Below are 23,046 nucleotides of genomic sequence, written 5' to 3' on the forward strand. Positions count from 1 at the left end.
ATATTTGTGTCCAGCTTTGGTCATGGAGGATTGTCCAGCACAGATTGCTGATTTACATGCTTAACTAAAGGTACTGAGATGTACCCTTGAGGGTACCACCCCAGTGACAAGAGACGTACTGCCCTAGTGACAGTTCAGTACCTTTACTTCTGAGAGTGTAGAAACACTCTTTGGCATCTACAGGACAATAACTGGACACATCTGATTTGGAATTTCAACAAAAATGCACCCTTGATGTAGCAGAAGCACATTAACACTCTCAGAAAAAAGGTCTGAAACTGTCACTGGGGTGGTACTCTCAAGGATACATCTCTATACTTTTGCTCAGGGAACATCATTGTACCATAATCCATTGAAATTATATTTTCGAAGTTGTATTGACTCCACACACCCCGTCTCATCTCCAGTCTTTTTATTTTATTGTCCTGTTTTAAAACATTAGTTTATGAAATGGTGCAAATACATACTTTTCACCTGGGAAAAAAAACTTATTAAAGGCACACAATTGGACCTTAAAACCTCTGTTGTACCCTTGAGGGTACTTTTACATCGTTTGTACCTTGATGAATGAAAAATTTACCTGCAGAGTACCTTTATTTCTAACACTGAATAGCTGAAGATCTAGTGGTAAGATCTAAACAGGTACTTTCTCAAAGTTGTGCTCATGGGCTGTGGCTGGAATTAGATGATGGACTTTACTGCTTGTTGAGTGCAATGTGGAATATCATTGTGGTATAAATGTAGCATCCTTACTGATCCCCTCAGTGCTGGGATCATGGTGCATGCAGGATTCCAAACGGCAACCTGTTATAGCAGAAGCAGGTGGTTGTCAGGATGTACCCACCTCACCTCTGTGTCTTCAGCTTCCCTAAACCTCCCTTAATGCTGCGAATGACTGCAGTTAGATGCACAAGCGGTAGGGCCGCTATAAATAAACTCGTAATCCATATAAATAAATAATATAAATACCCTTGGTTCTATTTTGAGGCGCCTTGCTGTGAGCAGGCACCTGAGCCGCAGTGTGTGCGGGCAGAGGCGCGAGGATAAGCTTGAGCTCCCTCACTGCACATGGTACAGCATGTTAAGGGGTGTGTAGGATTGGTGCAGGCATTTTAAGCTATGATCTTAAGTTGATCGTATGTCTCAAACCAACCGCTTTATCGTTTTTAGCGTGTCCCAGTGTAGAGATAATCCTAGTGTACTGAAGCGCTCATCTCTTAACAATATCCCACAATCCAGACATCAAGGGAGGGATGCAGTCCCTAGCCAATTCCCATTATCCTGGGTCAATTGCAAATTAGAGCAATTGACAATGAAGGCTGTGCTTCAAATCGATATTTTGTATGTGGGAAGCTAACTGGAGTTTCAGACAGTTTCTAGGGTGTCTCGGTGTAAAATTGATCAATGAACATGGTCCATAGCCATTTTAGCAGATCCCAGAATGCACTTAGCTGGAAATTAGAGAGCTGCATGGGGATAATTCTGTCTTTACCCCAACTGTCCCTGACATCTCTGCCCCCATCCCCGAATGATTCAACACCATCCCCTCCCACATCCACACATTACCTAACACTGGACCCTCCCTGTTCACTTAAAAGAAAGGCACAAAACTGTCAGTGGGGTGGTATCCCTCTAGTGACTGGGGTGGGACACTTAAAGGTACCATTATATTTCTCTGAATTAATTTTTTTTAAGTTGTATTGACTCTTGAAATGTTTGTTTTACTGTTGGGTTTTAAAACATTATGGAAGGAGAAATAAGTACCTTTGTCCTGGGAAGAACTTATTTAAGGTGCTCAATTGGACTTAAGACTGCTGTTATCAAATCATCAAATCAAATCAAATTTATTTGTATGGCGCTTTTTACAATGAATGTTGTCACAAAGCAGCTTCACAGAACTCCAGAAAAGACAAAGTTTTAACAAGAATGTAAACAATGTAAAAACCCCCCTAATTTTCCTTTTTTAAAATGATTTTTATTGCAGTTAAACCAGTTTACTCATATGGCATAGCAGCATATGACAGTACACTCATAGCAGCATATGATAGTACACTTTTAATGCATTTTTCACCATCACAATCATGCTAAAAATGCAGGTTTTACATCAAGTATATTCCACTAGTTTAAAACTGATGTATGAGAGAAAGCTAGTTCGTATACATTACACATAAGCAATTATTTTAATAGCACTTTAATAGCACTTTTGGTAATAAGTAAGTAATAATATCGCAGTATTATTTTAACAAGTACTTACTTAAAAATACATTCAGTTTTCTAGTTGTTACTAAATAATAAGGTGGTAATTGTAGCAGCACCAGGTCTCATGAATAAAATGGTAAAATAATAGTAACATGTTGTACTAACCTAAAAATTACATGCTTAATTTCTAGTTATTAATAAATGTCAAGGTAAACACAGATAACCAGTAGGAATGAAGACAAATGTTGTTTAACATAAATAATTTCAAAGCTTTGTGCCAGATGCTTGCTTTATAATAGAGTAACAGTATTTCGTTAACAGGTAACCCAAATTAAACATTCTCTGTATTTTCAGTATATTACATTTTTGGTTTCATTTTTCTTAAGACCCGATGTGAGATGAAGTCATTTCATATAGCAAGGAAAGAAGTAAGTTACAGTACCATTTAGTTTCATGGTAATTATCGCGTTAACTTTGTCTGCACATCATACTGACCCTGGAAACTTGAATTCATATTTTACAGCACTAAGAGCAGATGATTTCACCTGAACTGCTGTAGTGTTTTGGGGGTAATAACCCCAATATTATAAAACCCTATAAGGATTCAAAAGAATTTGAATGACATGTTGAGGAAGCAGATATTATGTTTGTTTGTTTGTTTATGTGTGATGTCACAGTTTTGGTTGAATATCCTGAAGCTCAAATCACACATCACACACTTTAGGTAATAACTTACTCAGTCTAATTTGAACATTCATATATTCCCATGATTTCATAGACTTAAAACATATTAGTCTATATTGGACTTATAGAGCAATATTTGACATACAGAACTATCCAAGAGGTTCCTTGAAAAGCCAATGGAAAATTCCATTATAGGCAATATATTCTTCTTACAAACCAAAAAAGTTGGGCCGCTGTGCAAAATGTGCACTAAATGCAATGATTTGCAAATCAACAAATCATTTAAACCCTGCATTTCTTTGAACATATATATATCGTCTTATCTTTGAATATATATATATTGGTGTCAGGGTTGGGGGAGTCACTTCTGTTTCGAATTCCACCTTAAATGCTGCAGCAGTTGCATGCAGCTCATGCAGAATTTGGAGGTGGAACGGGAAAATTCGAATGAGTAGCTGGTGAATGACAAGCGACTTCAGCTTTATAAATCAGTTGAATGTTGAGAGACATGTTACAAGAAATTTTTCTAGTTTTGAGGAGAATTTTCCTGTAGGAAAGGGGAGGAAAGCTAAAGCTTATAGCAGAACAAAGTAAGTCCACGTTTTCATTAATATTGTTTAGTCTATACTAAGACACTAACACACACTGAGACATGCTGGACATTAAATGTTGTGGCTCCCAAGGTGGTTTGATCTTTATGGAAAGGACAAAATGGCTCTTTTTAATATTTGGGTTGTGACTCCTGATCTAACCTGTCTTTTAATGCAGAGGGTGCCAGTCGATTTCTCGCTCATCTGTGTGTGTTTTTATTATGTGCACCTAATATACACTGCTCAAAAAAATATAGGGAACACTTAAACAACACAATATAACTCCAAGTAAATCAAACTTCTGTGAAATCAAACTGTCCACTTAGGAAGCAACACTGATTGACAATCAATTTCACAGCTGTTGTGCAAATGGAACAGACAACAGGTGGAAATCATTGGTGATTAGCAAGACACACTCAATAAAGGCGTGGTTCTGCAGGTGGGGACCACAGACCACTTCTCAGTACCTTTCTGCTTTCTGGCTGATGTTTTGGTCACTTTTGAATGTTGGTGGTGCTTTCACACTCGTGGTAGCGTGAGACGGATTCTACAACCCACACAAGTGGCTCAGGTAGTGCAGCTCATCCAGGATGGCACATCAATGCGAGCTGTGGCAAGAAGGTTTGCTGTGTCTGTCAGCGTAGTGTCCAGAGGCTGGAGGCGCTACCAGGAGACAGGCCAGTACACCAGGAGACGTGGAGGATGGCCGTAGGAGGGCAACAACCCAGCAGCAGGACTGCTACCTCCGCCTTTGTGCAAGAAGGAACAGGAGGAGCACTGCCAGAGCCCTGCAAAATGACCTCCAGCAGGCCACAAATGTGCATGTGTCTGCACAAACGGTTAGAAACCGACTCCATGAGGTTGGTATGAGGGCCCGACATCCACAGATGGGGGTTGTGCTCACAGCCCAACACCATGCAGGACGCTTGGCATTTGCTAGAGAACACCAGGATTGGCAAATTCGCCATTGGCGCCCTGTGCTCTTCACAGATGAAAGCAGGTTCACACTGAGCACATGTGACAGACGTGACAGAGTCTGGAGATGCTGTGGAGAGCGATCTGCTGCCTGCAACATCCTTCAGCATGACCGGTTTGGCAGTGGGTCAGTAATGGTGTGGGGTGGCATTTCTTTGGAGGGCCGCACAGCCCTTCATGTGCTCGTCAGAGGTAGCCTGACTGCCATTAGGTACCGAGATGAGATCCTCAGACCCCTTGTGAGACCATATGCTGGTGCGGTTGGCCCTGGGTTCCTCCTAATGCAGGACAATGCTAGACCTCATGTGGCTGGAGTGGGTCAGCAGTTCCTGCAAGATGAAGGCATTGAAGCTATGGACTGGCCCGCCCGTTCCCCAGCCCTGAATCCAATTGAGCACATCTGGGACATCATGTCTCGATATATCCACCAACGCCACGTTGCACCACAGACTGTCCAGGAGTTGGCGGATGCTTTCATTCATTCAGATCTAGGATGTGTTATTTGAGTGTTCCCTTTATTTTTTTGAGCAGTGTATATATATATATATAATAGACATCACAGAGAGTCTTTAATAAGTAAAGATGGGGAGGGTTTCACCACTCTGTGAAAGTCTGGACGATTAAATAATGCAACATTTTAAGAATAACATTTTTTATGTAAAATAGCAAAGAGGTTTTGCTTTTTATCATTTACAGTAAGTACATAATAACATTAAAAGGTTCAGAGAGTCCAGAGAAATCTCTACTTGCAGGAAATAAGACTGAAAACCAATATTTGCTTTGGGCCCTCAGGTGGCAATACATTAAAAACAGACACTTCTGAAAACCAGTGTCTGTGAACACAGTTGTTGCTGCATCCACAACTGCAAATTAAAACTCTACCATGCAAAGAAAAAACTATATATAAATAGGATTCAGAAACGCCACTGCCTTCTCCGGGCCTGAGCTCATTTAAGTTGGACTGAGGCACCATGGAAATGTATTCTGTGGTCTGATGAATCAAAATGTTAAACTCTTTTTTGGAAATCATGGATGCCACATCCTCCAGGCTAAAGAGGCGAGGAACCATCCGGCTTGATGTCAGCGCCCAGTTCATAAGCCAGCATCCATGATGGTATAAGGTTGCATTAGTGCCCATCTCTGAAGGCACCTTAAAATGATGAATGATATATAGAGGTTTTGGAGTGACATATGCTGCCATCCAGATGACATCTTTATCAGGGAAGGCCTTGCTTATTTGAATAACAAAACGACAAACCACATTCTGCACTTATAATAACATCATGACTTCATAATCCTGGTGCTAACCTGGTCTGCCTGCAGTCCAGACCTGTCACCACTGAAAAAATTTGGCACAGCAGTGTCTCCTCAGTTCCCAAATGCTTACGGAGTGTTGTTAAAAGAAAAGGTGATGAAACACACTGATCGACATTCTCCCGTCCCAACTTTTTTGAAATGTGTTGCTGGCATCAAATTCAAAATAAACATGTGCTTTTCAAAAAGCAGTGTTTAAAAATTTTATATGCTGTTCAGTTAAAAACAGGGTTTAAATGATATGCACATCTGTTTCTATTTACATTTTGCACAGCATCCCTACTTTTTTGGAAATGGGATAGGAGATCAATACATTTTTGAAAGTCAGCAGCTTCATAAACAATGTCCATGACTTGCACTTGTCCAAAACGTTTAGGTTCTGATACTCACAGCACTGTTAAGTAGGTGCTAGTTAAATAGTGCTAAATGTAAACATTAAATAAACAGTATTAACCTGATTTGCCTACCTGGTAGAAATAAGAAGTTATTAGAAATTCAGTCATTTTACACTGCGCAGCAGTAGGTGAAGTCAGTTCAGCATCATTGACACCTATGAAGTAGTGCCTAGTCTTCTGCTCCCCAGCACACAAACTGTTTATGTCTGTTCAGTTCTTCTGCATGTACTTGGTCCTGGTTGAGCCCAGCCTTGCACATTTTAATGGCATACCTGTCTGAGTTAAAGTAGGTGTGACAGAGCAGGGAATATAAAACTAAAATGTGCACTCCAGGTCTTCTTCAGGAGTAGTACTGAGACTTGCTTTAAACAACACATTATAGGCTGACTGTCATATTAACCCTTAAATCCCCAGGCTCATTACATACTAAGGCTTATTATTCAGTAAGTACACAGAAACTAGCTATTCTTAGATGATAGAAGTGTGGAATAAAGCTTTGGGTCCACTGGTGGTATGTAGGACATTAATTGGTATAGAACCTCTACATTCTGTGGAAACTCTGTAGGCTCCATAGTAGCCATTCCTCCAGTGCAATGGAAGTCAGTTGATTTGCACTATTTTAATTAATATGAACAAATAAAAAACATTTAACTCTAGAACACAGTAACTCATCACATTAACTACGCTGTATAAAAAAGTATTTTTACGGTAAGATTTTAAGTATCATTAAAAAAAACAAACAAACAACATAAACCATACTGTATTTTAACACTTCTGTTAATTTACAGAGACAGAATATAAAATCCCAAAAGCAAATGATCACGTTTGCATTATTTTCGTGGGTTTTACTGTTATTATTATAGTACAACACTGTATGTCAGAATAACTAATAGTGAAAGTAATAGTAATAGTGAATTGAATTATGGTAAAAGGCAGTATTTCTAAGAAATGTGACTGCTATTTTATAGACTTTTACCATCATTGAGAAAACATATTAAAACTTATAACTCTTAATAAACTGTTTTTTTTCTAGCAACCTTGCTGAACATTTTACTGTTTATTATTATTTTTACAGTGTAGGACATTGTTGGCTCTCTGTGAAAATATGACTATGAATATGTTGAGCTGCTAGTGAACAATGTAGAGTAAATTGGGAGAACTGAGAACCCCTGTTGTAAAATCAAATGCCAAAAATACAAAGCAGAATATCTACACAATACACATTTACTTGCTTACTCACATATGAAGACTTTCAGTTTTGTTAATCATATGCCATTGAAATATATTGCATCCATAAATTGCATTTTATGGCCACTGTGAAAAAAAGGTTTGACTTTAAAAAGCTCCTTCACTCTCACACATACCGATATAGGTGGATATATAGATGGTTCTTTAAATAGCAGTCCACTAATTGGCTAATTGGTCACATTAGGGAACCAAATGTGTTTTTTTCTATAGCAGCGCTCCAAGAAACTCTTTTCGGAACCTTTATTTCAAATGTTTAAACCCTGCTGTTGTTAAACAAGTACAAGTAAACACTGTTTTCTCCCTTTCACCATGATTGATCTAGCAATTACCAGCAAATGGCAGAATGTTGTGACCTTATGTGACCTCTGATTATGGCATGACATGAGATGTAGAGGGAAAAAAAGTTGCTCTCTTACAAAGACACCACTCGCACTGCTGGACTTATAAAACACCTCTGATCTGTGAATTGAAAACCTGCAGCTGTGCGGCTCTGAGACCATTAGGGAGGTGGTTATCTGCCCTGTTTGTTGCTTGTAGGGTTAAGCTGAAATGGAAGCAGGTGCAAGTGATAGCGAGTGCTGAAATCGATTGCTTTTCTACATGGAACTATTCTGTGGCTTTCTGTTCAGCAAACAAGGTGACACATTAGTGCCTTAACAATAACTTAACGAAGGACAAAGGATAGGAAATAGAGACTTCTTTAATGTCCCCTTTAATGTTCTCCTATAACCCCTCTATACCACTCTCTGCTCCCTCCTTTCTTTTTTTTGGCATCAAGGAAGATTGAATTACATTAAGTGCTTGTCTGGCTGTATGTGGTCTAGTGCAGGATGATTTTCTCTGTTGTGATGTGCTTACCCTGCCCCCCCCCCCCCCCCCCCCCCTCTCTCTCTCTCTCTCTCTCTCTCTCTCTCTCTGTGTGTGTGTGTGTGTGTGTGTGTGTGTGTGTGCCAGTCTGTTGGGTACAGGCAGTGTGGGGCAGCAGGTGAAGGACATGCCTACGTTAAAGCCTGTTTTTGGCACTCCTACATGCAATATTATGTAAATGAAAAGCTACAGCAGGCCTGCCATGATGCTCTGTGGGGCATAATGCCATATATCCTCGCTTTGTCCCCAGCAGTACAAGGACCAGCTGATATTAACTGGACACTAAGATGGACATCCCAAACACAGAGTTATTTCTTCTTGGTTTTGACACAGCACAGAAAATGGCTTATATTATCGAGAATATACAGAGGGTTGCTCTCATTTGCTGTAAAGCAAAACTTTATATGTGGACAAGATGAAGTATAAACCTACAGTTAGGGCAAATGAACTGGAACAGCAGTCAATTTTTACGTGGGCTAAGAACCCTCTAATGAATCTTGTATCTTGCAGGTTTTACACCATGTGTAATTTAGAATGTAAATTTCCAGTAAAAAAATTGATTTATTCCCTAATAATTCCATTTCATTGTAAAGGCAAAGGGTGGCATGGTGGCATGGTGGGTAGCACTGTCGCCTCACAGCAAGGAGGGCCTGGGTTCAATTCCCTGACCGGGCAATCAGGATCCTCTCTGTGTGGAGTTTGCATTCTCACTGTGTCTGCGTGGGTTTCCTCCCACAGTCCAAAGACATGCAATTAGGCCAAATGGACATTGGCTGTAGTTGTGATTGTGTGTATCTGTCTGTCTGGCCTGCGATGGGCTGGCAGCCTGTCCAGGGTGTATTCTGCCTCTGCCCAATGACCACAGCAACCCTGAGGGAGAAGTGACTTAGAAAATGTGTGTGTGTGAAGGCAAAAGACAAATTACAGTAAAATAGAAATTTTCAAAATTTGCCAAAAACAAACAAACAAAAACTTGCTACTCACTTGCAAAATGTTACATTTGTCTATTAAATAAAACATTATTGTGAGATTAACTGCACTGTGACAACAACTCATTTAATGGTATTATTATTATTATTAGTAGTAGTAGTAGTCATAGTAGTTGTAGTATTAGTAGTGTTTACTATTTAATATTAACTATTAAATGCTCAATTGCTTCCTCGCTTACAGACTATGTGATTTATATTTTAAATTACATTTAGAAAAATAATTTATGTCCTAATGACTCCATTCATCTATAAAGACAAAAGTCAAGTGACGGTAAAAAAGAACTCTTTGAAAGGTTCATTTTGCCTATCAATTAAATATTGTGATTACAATAACTGCAAAAAGATTTGTATATTAATTTCATGGTATTAATGTTATTTTACTTTTATTATTGTTCATTCTTCTGTTGTGAGAACTGCCTGTTTCTACAGTGTGTTGTAACTGTTCGATTTACATGTCAGTGAAACCTCCCTTTCCTGTCAAAGTAGGTGGTTCTTGGCATCACTGAGTGACAAAACCCACCACACACCAGACCAGTTGGAAGGCTTGTGAGACTAGGTGTGATATGATTCTCTCTAATCATAATAACACCAACTCACTATCAATGCTCTGTTCACACTCCTTTATTTTACTGCTCTGTCTGGGAAAGGCCCATCACACATGATTCGTTTATAGCCCCCCCCCAGCCACGGACTCAGTGACCTTGTAAAACGTTTGGGACTTTTATGCTTTCTATGACAAGGCTGCGGTTTATAAAGGAGGCAGTTAAGAAAGTTTCACTCAGCCAAGGGCAAAATGTCTCAGATTAAAAGGAATGAACTCACACAGATGCTACACTGGCAGTCAGGAGGAACTGCTCTAGTGCACATACAGCATGCTGAGAAAGTCTCAGGTTGCCCAGGGTATAGTTAGATTTTTGGGTTGCTTTTTTAAAAAAATAAAAACACAATGTAACAGTAAAATAAATATAAATAAACATAAGCACACGCCTGGATCATCACGTTATTGGCCCCCAAGCACAAATATTTTTTATTGGGTGGTCAGTGAATTTATGATTTCAAAGCATGTTACAGTAGTTTTCATTTATATCTTACCTCTTTCCATTTGAGACAATACAATGAGATTGAACACACATTAATGAGAACATAGATTAACATCAACCCAAAAGAAGCATAATTCAGTACATCAGTAGTATACCTATAGTATAGAGAGTATGAAAAGTATTTTTTTATTTCATATGTTTTATTGAAATACACCTAAAATATACATTTATATAATTTTATAAAGTATATTTTAACAGTAGCAAGGTTATATAATTATACTTGAAATTTTTTTTAACATACTGAAGCATAGTATATTGACTTTCAAAGGAAGCTTTAGTGCAATTTAGCTGTAACATAACTCAAATTAAATAGCAAACAAATATGGATATCTGTGCACCCAAAAGTATGCATTGAGGATACATATGATATGTAGTGAAATGTGTCCACCATTGGTTAAGTGAACTTCACTGCAGCACACGTTGCTTCAATTTAGAACAGAAAAGCATTTGCAGGCATATAAGATGCATTTCAATAGTACTGCAATGTAATTTGAGTATATACAAGTTGTGCCTATTTATTCTTAGTAATATACTTAAGAGTATGCTTAAATGTACTATAGTACAGTATATAAAAGTACACTGGAATCTTGTACAGTACTGTACACCCTACAGATTATGTTTACCTGCTGGTTTTTGATGTATTGAAGGGATCCATGCCCTCTGTTTACAAAGGAAACATTTACTGAACATACTTTTAGAAGTAATTTGGTGCTTTAACTTAATAACCAGACAGCATCTCTTTACAACATTTTACAACAAAAGTTAAAGCAACAAATGTTTCAGCTCTTAAAATGACTTGAGAAAGAGGGCGGGCAGTTTTTGTTTTATTACAACAAATGATTGCACATTCCATTTTTTTTTCTCTACCAAAACAACCATTGCACTTCTGAAACTTGTTTCAGTAGTGACTGTTGCAGTAGTGACAATTTGAGCTCACTTATAAACAGAACTTAAAAAAAAACATCTCATTTATTTCAACACAATGGGAGTTAACTGCTCTCCATGTGGCCATGAGGGACAGGGATGCAGTCTCACTTCTTGCTCTCAAATGGGTGTGGTAATAATAATACTCCACCAATGAGCTAAAACTCTTCACTAGTGTTTCAGTAGTGACATGAATAGGGTTTGGGGCAGCCACCTCCAGCAGAAAGTATCTGATAAATTAGGAATTTGTATATATTTGGTTTATTGATGTCTCTATTAATGCATTGGGTTTAAATAGATCATAACATAATCTTAGGAAATATCTTTTACTCTAGGACCACAGTTCAAAGTAATTCAGTAAAATAGTCAATACAGGCTCACAAATACAGTACAGAAACATTTTAGCTGAGTTGCCCAAAAATGCCTAAACATTCGGCTTTTTCAGAGTATATGAGTACATCATCAAATATTGATTTGGTTTAGATTGGCCAAATCGAAATATCTCTCCGATGCTGATCACATGTGCCAACACAGATATGGTTCTGATCCCTATTAAATAGGGATAGGGCTTATTTTTCACTCTTACCTCAAAGAAATTCAGCCAAAAGTGCAGATTGCAAGCTTTGATACCACAGTTGTGCTTGCGTGTTGATGATTTGAGTTTGAAGTTATTATTGTGCACAGTGCAACTGACAAAACATCTTTTTTTACATGTTTGTCATGTTTTTGTCATTTTTGTCAAATTGAATACAAATTATCATACTATAACCATGTAATAATTAAATAATAACACATAATTACTATGTAATTAATCAAGTAATTGTGTAATTACAATAAATAGCAAAAAGGCAAAACAACAATAGCTTTTTAAAGTCTAATAATGTGCACTGAGAGTGAAGACTGCAACTCACACATCACCCAAGCTCAGTATGTACAGATTGCATCTATGATTTGTGCACTCGAGAGTGCACGCTGGCTTGTTCCTTGCTTTTGATGGGCACTGATCGTATTTGATCAGTGTTAGAGGATTATGTTGAGCAATGCTCATCCTGGTGTACAGAGAGATGCTTGATCTGTCTGACAACACTGAGAGAGGACTTGCCCTGTGCTCCTTCCTCTCTCTATCCATCTCTCTCTCTGTAAATCTCCTCTCCCAGCTGTTGGCTGGGCTGGATTGGCCATTCCCCGGTGCCAGCCTCTGGCACTCCAGGGGAGGGGCATTGGTGGGCCAGATGTTACAGCGCAGGCTCATACGGCGTTTGCACACATTAAGCTTTCAGAGCAACTTCAGTTGGAGAAAGATAAAGAGAAAAGAATGAAACGTCTTGCTCCTGGTGATGTTTGAGACCACATAGGGGATGGTTCCTCCTTGCCTCTGTGGATGGTGCTGGATGCGTAGAGTCTGGAGTGACCAGACGTGAGAGGACTGGGCTTACAGCTATGAGTGATGCATGGCTGCTCTTGGTTGTGGACTCCAGAACTGGAGGGCCTGATGGTAGCAGAGGTCACTCAACACTGCAGAGCTAAAGGGACATGAACCACAGTGGACTGTGAAAGTTGAGGAGAGCTCTTTCGCACAGACAATGCCCAAAACGCCCAAGAACAAGAACGTCTCCTGGGTGAGTAACGCACTCTTAAAAAGGTTATGGTCAATATCTGGATGAATAAAATACATAGGCTCAATTGTCTATTTGGTTACTTACTTAGGTCAGTAATTGTGTTGATGTAGTTTGTGTTATGATGTAAATATTCAAACCAAACAAATTCAATGTTAATGTAATGTATCGCTTCATTGCAGACAAGCTCAGGACCTCAGCTAGACAGCCATCTACTCCTAATTGCACTATAAAACTAACATTGTTAAATGAACTCTGCCAGCGTTACATTCCTGCACCCTTAAGGTGGTCCTATTCTGGGATGAGAGGACTCATATGCACTCTGCAGATGATTGTTCATGTGTAGGAGTCTTTTGGGGGTGGTTGAAGGTTCCATGCAGGACATCTTTGAAATACTTATTTTAGCTTCTAGCTGTAGTTGAACAGCTTCTGGCTGCTTATTGATTTAGTTTGTGGTGAACAGCCAACATTCTCAAAAGTGATGCAGCTATTGTCTTAACACATTTTAAGGCTGCAGGACATTTCTGAATGCGTAACAAGAGCACAAGCACAAGACTTCATGAAAAACATGCTGCTTATAATACATAGGATAACACAGACGTCTGGTGCTGGTCACAAATGTGTCATGCTTAACTGGACTCCAAGGGTTTTGTTTGTTTTTAGAGGGACTGGTCAGGTCAGTCAGAGTGGCATGAAGAACTGTTTCACACCCAGCCTTCTCATTAAGATTCAAAGAGTGATTCAGAGTTTTTCAGAGTCAAATATGGTCCTGTCTCCAGAGAGTCATTAGAAAGGTGATAATGTTTATGATCTTCAGCATCATAGAGGTTTTTTAAGGCTCTTTAGTCTTGTCATCGGTAGCCTCCTTTCTTTGTGAAACAACATGCTTATCAGAACTTAAGCCTTTAGAGGCCCAGAGCTATTTCTGCCACTTTGGATTACAGTGATAATAATTACATATTTAGTACATAGTAATTACATAGCTATTGATGTAATTAAATTTTTATTGTGTATCTACAGCTCTTAATCTGAACTTTTAACTTTTTCTGTTTGTTTCAACATCAAAGAAAAGACAAAAGCCTGGCAGAAATTAATGCCATTAATGCCAAGTTTGACATCAGTTCTTTCCAAAATATTAAACCGGTTTGTTGCAGCTACAGAGGCAAAATAATTCAAATATAATGCTTATATTCTATAGGTTGGATTCTATAGGATGGAAAGAGTTGTAGATGATCATATAATAATTGAAAAAGCTGTATAATTTCTGGAATAAGCTTGCTTTGTAATGAGATTAATAACAAGAGAGGCTCATATTTGAAAAGTAGTAACCAAATCTCATAGATCAAAAAGCTCGTCATAATAATTCCATGCTAAGACAATTACTACAAACTGATAAATGAGGATTATTATTTAATTCTTTTTCCTTTTTTACCATGTATGTTTGTTGCTAAACTGTGGACAAACCATTGTTTTACAGTGTGGTGTGTATTTTTAAGCATTTCAGTCTTCATTGTGTGTTCACAAGTGTGTTCACAAGTGTGTCCAAACTTTTGAATGGTAGTATAAATGAATGGCTTTTATTTCTCCAAAACAAGCGCTGCAAATTAAATGAGTTGACTTAATTACCTAAAGTTACTTAACATGTTCAATCTTAAATCACTGTATATTTGACTTATAGTTACTTTCTAACTTTCAGTGATTCACACTACTGCAGCAAGTAAGCTTTACCCCGGCCAGTCACTTCAAAGTCCTTCCACAGAGCCAGCAGTGCTCTACTTTTTGAGTTCTGTTTGATGTAGTCAACTTGAATCAGCCTAGTCAAGTTAACCTCTCATTTAATTGTGCTTTGCTGCGAATATTCATGTGTACAATGCATTGACTTCAACTGTGAACAACTCCGGATTTTAAGTGGATTGTTTCATACAGCAATGAACAAATGGCGGCATATCCAGTGACTACACACTAGAAAAAGACTGGTCTTCAAAAGCCCTCTAGTAAAGGCAATGGTTCTATATAGAACCATTTCAGGCTTTAACGGTTCTTTGTGTTGGAAATGTGTTGTATTTGGTTCTATATAGAACCTTTTCTTAAAAGGTTTTTATATGGCACCAAAAAGAATTCTTGTTCTGTTACAAACTTGATGTCATAACAACCCTTTTTGGTGCTATTTACTCTCAGAAAAAAAGGTACAGCACTGTCATTGGGGCAGTACCCCTATTTTCACTGTGGTGGTACCCTCAAGGGTACATCTCAGTACCTTTGGTCAGGAAACATAATTGTACCAGAATCCACTGAAATGATATTTTCCTATTTTCATACATATGTAAGTTGCATTGACTCCAGGCTCCCTGTTTTATCTCCAGGCTTTTTAGTTTATCGCTTTAAAACAGTTTATAGAAAGATACAAATATCTACTTTACCACTAGGAAAACTTATATAAGGTACACAATTGGACCTTAAAACCTCTGTTGTACTTTTGAGGGTACACTTACATTGTTTATACCTTGATGAACGGATCATGTACATGCATAGTACCTTTATTTCTAACAGTGTATCGAACCATTCAATACATTCTCCATCAATCTGAAGAACCTTTTCACCATGCAAACAACCATTCAAGCTTTAAATGGTTCTAGAACTCATGGTTCTGAAAATAACCAATTCCATTGCTAAAGACTCTAAAGTTCTTTTGAAGAACCGTTTTTTTGTTAAATGTGTACATTCATTCGTGACAAGAGTCACCCATTTCTGAAAACTCAACTGGCTTCAAGGATCTTTGCCATTCTATTTAGAAACTGCTTGGGGGCTGAAATGCACCAACGGAAAGAGTTTCTGGCTGTTTGCTCAACTGATGAACCAGAAATCAAAAAACTATTATGGTGAGAATAACATGAACATCTCAAATGCATCCAAACGTAACATTTTAGCGTAAGAACATGTTATGACACAAAAATAACATTCTGTGAAGAGCTGATTAACAGAAGCCAAACTGGAAGTTTTTTTTGGGCAAAAGATTCTTCAGGCTGTAGAACTTATCAAAATGAATTGATTTGAAATAGATTTACCTCAGTACACTGTTAAAAAAAGTTTCATCAGATCTACTTTAAAAAATGCTTCTTGTGGTAACAAGTAAATGAATTGGTTTCATTCATAAGTGATTCTTTTGATCAGTATAGTTTTTTAAGTTGAACAAAACTAGTTCAATTGCTTGTTACCACATGAAGGAATGTATCTTTTTTTTCTAGGTAGATCTTATGAGCCACTTATGACAGTGTAATAAAGCATTATTCAAAAAATAATATGCTACTATGTTGTAATGTATAGTATGTCTACTGGACCCCAGGAGGAATAGCAGCTATAGTGATAGCGGCTAATGGGGATCCTAAAAATAAACAAAATAAGCAAAAAAAAAAAGTACTAAATTTTACGTAGAGTTATTTTACCAGAATAGAAATTTAGTGCAATTATTGTTTTATAGTGTTGTCACAACATTAACTTCTGGTCGATTTTAAATTACAGTAATACATCACATTTATTTGCAAACGCAGATCTGCACTTTTGCTGAACTTTTTCTGCTTGTTTGCTTTGGTTATTGCCAGTAATAACTGCAAACCTCTAGGGGTTAAGTAGAGTTCACTAGCTGCTGAAACCTCTCACTGTTGTCCTTGCAGACCCTTTAAGTCCCACTCATAATTCCATCTTTAAACAGATGTGCAGTAAAAAATGCTGTAAACCCGTTTGTGCTTCCGTGACAGAGCGCATTTGAAACATGCATATAATGAGTGACCTGAATGCTGTTAAGAGCAAGGATTACTGAGGGGAGGGAAATAAAAAAAAATTAAAATAAAGCCACATGGAGAGAGAAATTAAGCTCTCCTGGAGGATTCTAGCCAGACAATCACAGACATTATCTAACATGAGTGCAACAAAGTAGACTGCAGAAAGCTGGAGAAATAGTCTGTCTGGGCCAGGATCCAAAACAATTGTCACCAGTCCAGTGAGGCTCAGTCTATATATCTCCCAGAATCAATTGGAGTATCTCAGGCAGGACCAACAGCATAACAGAGTTAGCAGGCTGGTATTATTTCAGGTGTGCTTTTAAGGTCATCCAGCTGTTTGTGTGTGTGAGTGTGTGTGTGTGTGTGTGTGTGTGTGTGTGTGTGTGTGTGTGTGTGTGTGTGTGTGTGTGTGTGTGTGTGTGTGTGTGCAGGGCTATGTAAAGCAATACAGAGTGAGAAAGTGGCTGAGAGTCCAGCGATTGGCGCATGGTCAGCCCAGCCCCTCTCCACTGTGTATTACTGAGCGCAGCTTTACACCAAACATGCCGTGCAGTAAGAGGCTTATAGACAGATATGTGTGTGTGTGTGTGTGTGTGTGTGTGTGTGTGTGTGTGTGTGTGTGTGTGTGTGTGTGTGTGTTGAGGGGGTTTATGTGTGCACACTCATACAAATAAGAGTATTTGTAATTTAGTTGCACATGTTAGGACATGAACTGTGTTAATACACCATTTGTGTTTTATGGGCCCACATCCTACATATTTCTCATCTTGTTTTCTCCCACTTTTAACGTATTTGTCATTTTATGTCCTTAAAAGAGTCAGAGTGAATTTTTACAGGACCATTTCTCAGCCTTTCTGTATCACAATTAAACATGCTGTTTTTGTTGACATTGTGCCTTTGAGAATTATATACAGTACTATGCAACAGTCAGAGACCACCTTTGATTTTTATTTTCCAGTCAAAACTGCCTTAAGTACAATTCTTTTTTAAAAGATTTTTTCTGAGGAAATAAGATTTAAGATAATCCACTTGCATAAGAAAGAGGAAAATAAGTGAAAAAAATCTTTGAGAGAGGAGAAAATCAAGCTGCTTCAGATCTGAAAAAATCCACAGGTGTTTCCGTTCTTCCACTGTAAGAAGACAACTCAACACTATGAGTCTGAAAGGATGTGTAGCTGTCAGAAAACCATTACTGTGAAAAGGAAACACACAAAATAGAAGAACATTTGCTTACCAAACAAAGAAGCTGCTGGTGTTGTCAGAATGATGGACTGACCACCCCAGAGACCAGGCTACAGCATTTTTGAATGTGTTATTGTTTGCTATTCAGTGTCAACCAGAGGAGCATGGGTTCTTCTTTTGAGTCTTGGTTCATCTCAAGGTTTCTTCCTCTTGCTCTTAGGGAGTTTTTCATTGCCACTGTCGCCAGCGGCTTAGTCATGGGGGCTTGGACCTGGATTTTTCTGAAAATGCTGCTTTGCAACAACACCTTTTGTAAAATGTGCCATATAAATAAACCTTGACTTGACTTCTTTGGGAACTCTTGGATCTTTAGATCCAGTTTCTTTAAAAAACTGAAAGCAAGTCTCCTGAAAAGGATAGTGACCGCAGTAAATACTGAAAAAAAGATATTATATTTAGTTGTGGAGGTAATTTTCCTATATATTCCTGATGCTAAAAAATTAAAATGGCAATTATGACTGGAAATAATACATAACATTATATATAAATAACTGAAGGTTTCTCTGATTTCTGTACAGTACTGTATGTAACTATGTTCACTTCTGCACTGATTGTATTGTGTCTCACAGTCCAGACTGAAACATTCAAAATGTCACAGTGTATGGAGGCCACAGGCTGAACCGGTGGACGTGTGTAAATGCACTGGTAAATGCACAGAGGAAGGATATACACACACACACACATATATATATATATATATATATATATATATATATATATGTATGTTCAAATTGTATGTTTATGTTTTTACACATTGTTTACTTACTACATCAAGCTTTTACATAACATGTGAGAAAATTCAGTTTTCCATAAAATGGGCCATTCAGGTGTATGCATGTCTGTGACCAATTAGGACAATGGCTCATCATTGTTTTGCAGTCTACTCTGTCTGAAGTCCCAGAACACAGTGAACAGAATCCTTGCTTATTGAAATGCTGGCATCCAAACTTAGCAGTGCAGCACGGTTTTCCTGCTATGTGTCAGGATTGTCGTGAGAAAGCCCACCTATAGCCTTCAGCCTCCCTGCATGCTCTTCAGCCGTAGCTGCTTGCTCAGCTCGGCCTCTTATGTAACTCTGATATAAAGCTGTATCTGTTTCTCTGGGCACCAAAATAAGAAAGTCTCTGGGGATTTGGAACCCTGATGGAAACACTCGGCCCATCTGTTGTCCACAGAGTGTCTGAGTTGCTCTCCAACTTAGCGACACACGCACATCCGCACACACGGTAAGATCGTCATGCAAATTAATCAGACGTGCGTGTGGCTCATGGTTTGATTTGGCCCACCAAAGTCCTCCATATATTCATAACATACAGTACATTATAACACACAGACATGCTGATGTCAAAATTCGTTAATTTTTACAGATACAGCATAACACCATTGTTTTGTTTTTGTTTAGTTTTCTGAGAAACACACACACACACACACACACACACACACACACACACACACACACACACACACACACACACTCTTTGTCACACACCTGTAGTACTGTGTGATCTGATTCTAGATGAATCATCTAGAAAGATCTGACACTAAGCCACGTGAGAAATAGATCTGCTGAATTAGGTCACGATCCATCAAATGAGTAACAGAAAATAATGAATAAGTACTAATTTAATAATCATGTCGTGACATAATGTATTGCGTATATGTGATATTTTTATTCAGCATCAACAGTTTCAGGTCTGCACTTTCCACTTTTTCTAATTTGTTTAGTCACATAATGCAGGGCTGTGTTAGAGAGCAGTTACCCCACACACGCTAAGACTGTCATGCTAACAAATTAGTCAGATGTGCGTGTGGCTCATGGCTTGATTTGGCCCATCAAAGTCCTCCATACATTCATAGCATACAATATATTACTTACTCCATTTTCATTTTCCTTTTTAAAACTGTATTTTTGGAGTATTTTGATATCATTACAAGATGAAGTGTAATGTTAGAAAATACATTGCACTCATAACCACAAACATTGCACTAAATATAAACACACACATACACACACACACACACACACACACACACATATATATATATATATATATATATATATATATAGGCTTGAGGGATGTAAAGAGATATATAGGTATAAAGTCTCAAGTACTGGAGCGTGGAGAGTGGAATTAGGTTCTGTGAAGTGATGGAGCTCCATCCAATGCCTTTAGGATGAGTTGGAGTGGTGTTCATAATTCAAGAACTAAACATACAACTTCAGTATCTGACCTTACTTATGCTGCAGCAGCTGAATGCAATCCAGTCCTCACAGCAGTGTTCAACATCTAGTGTAAAGCTGTAGAGTCTGTAGTAAAGGCTGTTACTGCAGAAAAGGAGACAGACTCCCCCCCATTAACACCCTTGATTTCAGAGGAAATGTTGGCTAAGCAGGTGTCTACAAACTTTTGGACACATTCATGGTTTTTAAACTATAAATGCTCTCCACCCAAAAATAAATATTTGATTACTGAAAACCAGCCGAACAGCCACCATCACCCTGGGTCAGCTGGGTCAGCTCTGTGCCGGTCACAGCCCTCTCTGCTGGAGTTCAGGTTGGGAGATGGTGTGGGGAGCAACAGATGTCCCGCTTGGGAATAAGCCCTCAAAGCCGCTGCTGAGCCTCAGGGAGGGGAAACACACACACACACACACAAACACACACACATACACACTCTCTGCACACAGACATGCTCATACTCTGCACACACACAACTGCTCACACGCACAACTCAGGGTGAGAGGCGCTCACAGCGCACGCTGCTGATGTATGGACTCTCTTTCTCTCCTCCTAGCTGCTTTGTGTGCTCTTTCGCGCTCTTTTTAACGGCTTTTCAGAGGAATGTGACGGTTGGGGATGTAATTGGCGCCAAGTTGGTGCTGAAGCGCACATAGCTTCCCAAGTTTGGCTCTGGGACGGAGCGGATTAGAGAGGGACATTGGAGAGAGCGGATCTTTCTCTCAGCTCTCAGTCTGAGCGAGGAGCTGTAGAATTCACTCAGCGCGCTTTAATCGTGGAGGGACGAAAAGCAGGCCGCTTTAGTCGGTATGCCGCCCAAGAAAAAGGTAAAATGTCCCCATTTGTGTGCGTGTGTGCAGTGTAATGTGTGTGTGTGCGTGTACTGGAGAGTGATGAGGTAGGTAGGAAAGTGCCATCCGAGGAGAGTTGCCATCTGTTGCGTTCAGCTGTAATCCATGCGAGCTGAGCCGCTCTGCCTCATTGCTTTTATTCGCTGTGGACAATGCACTCAGACTGAGAGCCCCGCTCTGGAGCTCTGCTGCCATTCGCCTTTACGCTGTTACACAATGGCAGGACTGTAGGTGATGCGGCCCTGGATGTTCTGGCATGTTCTCCTTGAGTTTATGTAAACAGTTTGGCTACACAGTGTCGTAACTATGTACACTCAAAAAATGAATCGTATGAACATAATTCAACGATGCCACACATTTCCATTCAGTATACAGACTTTGATACCTCAGCATAAAGTTCCATTGTGAATGGAACAAAATTGACACATTTCAATGTAGTTCTTTTGAGTTTCATTGGAAAGAAATTCCCTTTGGATCAGTTTTCATTCTTTGAAATATAGTTTCATTCATTTTTGTTCATTTTACAGAAGCTAGTTACTTGAAGAGAAGACATTTCATTGATTTAAAGTCAACATATTTTCAGTTTGTAATGTTAAAATATTTTCAGTCTGTTGCAGTGCACAAACGTCAAATGGGCCTAAATATGGAAAAAACAACAACAAAAAAAAACAAAACAAAACAAGCAGTTTGCTTGTTTCTCATTATTGCTATATGTCAACCAATGTGTGTAATATGTTACTAGGCAGGATTGGGCTACATGGCTGTGGCTGAATACTGAATACACTAATCTGAGTAACGCATTCCATTACAATACATTAAAGAGTAACATATTCAAAACACATTCAAAATACATTCAGAATGTACACTCACTGGCCACTTTACTAGGTGTTGTAGGTGCTTGTTAACACAAATAGCCAATCACATGACCGCAACTCAATGCATTTAGGCATGTAGAGGTGGTCAAGACAACTTGCTGAAGTGGACACCGAGCATCAGAATGGGGAAGAAAGGTGATTTAAGTGACTTTGAACGTGGCGTGGTTGTTGTTGCCAGACAGGCTGGTCTGAGTATTTCAGAAACTGCTGATCTCCTGGGATTTTCATGCACAACCATCTCCAGGGTTTACAGAGAACGGTCCGAAAAAGAGCAAATATGTGAGAGGTCAGAGGAGAACGGGCAGACCAGTTTGAGATGATAGAAAGGCAACAGTAACTCAAATAACCAACCAAAATCTCTGAGGAATGTTTCCAACACCTTGTTGAAAATATGCCACAAAGAATTAAGGCAGTTCTGAAGGCAAAAGGGGGTCCAACCTTTTACTAGCAAGGTGTACCTAATAAAATGGCCGGTGACTATATGATAAGGCATATTGACATGGAAAATCATACTGCCCTCGGGGTCTTCTTTTATCATGTTTCATGGAAAATCCACTTATTTAAATGAAGCTACAAAATTCTTTTTATTACTGATGCTGCTTCAGTCCACTGCTGCTCCTATAATCCTATCTCATGAACAAAACAAACAACTTGCCATATCTCAATAACAAAATCCTGTAAATTTGTCTATACAGTGAATAGCTATGTGATTTTCAGTTAATGCTATGTATTTACCTTGCCATGAAATGCATGCTCTAGTCTAGTACAACACCAATGCTAAGCTTATCACGTGTGAGCATGTCCACTAATGACCAAACTGTTCAGTTCCATCATCCCCCAAAAGAGTGTCTTAAGAGATAACTGGCTTATCACATTGATTTATCAGTCTACTCAGGCTTTAGCAGAGCTCAGCAACACTGGGATTAATAACTGATCATCACATTGATTTATCAGTCTACTCAGGCTTTAGCAGAGCTCAGTAACACTGAGATTAATAACTTACCATCACATTGATTCATCAGTCTACTCAGTGCTAGAATGTCTACCATGCATCATACATTTGATGACTATTGAAAAAGCAGGATTCCAGAAATGAATGAAGTGCTATGCCATTATACAAACAGCCATCAGACTGAAATCTTCCAATATATTTAACCTA

At 38.8% G+C, this 23,046-nt stretch overlaps 1 protein-coding gene across 3 annotated transcripts in view; it reads left to right on the forward strand.

Moving 5' to 3' along the window:
* cacnb2b (calcium channel, voltage-dependent, beta 2b) overlaps positions 1-23,046 on the forward strand; it is a 63,887-nt gene that overhangs the window by 520 nt on the left and 40,321 nt on the right. Inside the window, exon 1 of one of the 3 annotated variants that reach the window (XM_017714187.2) lies at positions 20,580-20,988. The exons of the other annotated variants lie outside the window; for them this stretch is intronic. Within the exon in view, the coding sequence (XP_017569676.1) occupies positions 20,971-20,988 (18 nt within the window). The 5' untranslated portion in view covers positions 20,580-20,970. Of the gene's footprint in view, positions 1-20,579; positions 20,989-23,046 lie in introns of those variants that run through there. 3 annotated transcript variants of the gene reach the window in all.

Source organism: Pygocentrus nattereri, chromosome 2 (assembly GCF_015220715.1).
Source record: "Pygocentrus nattereri isolate fPygNat1 chromosome 2, fPygNat1.pri, whole genome shotgun sequence".
NCBI lineage: Eukaryota > Metazoa > Chordata > Actinopteri > Characiformes > Serrasalmidae > Pygocentrus > Pygocentrus nattereri.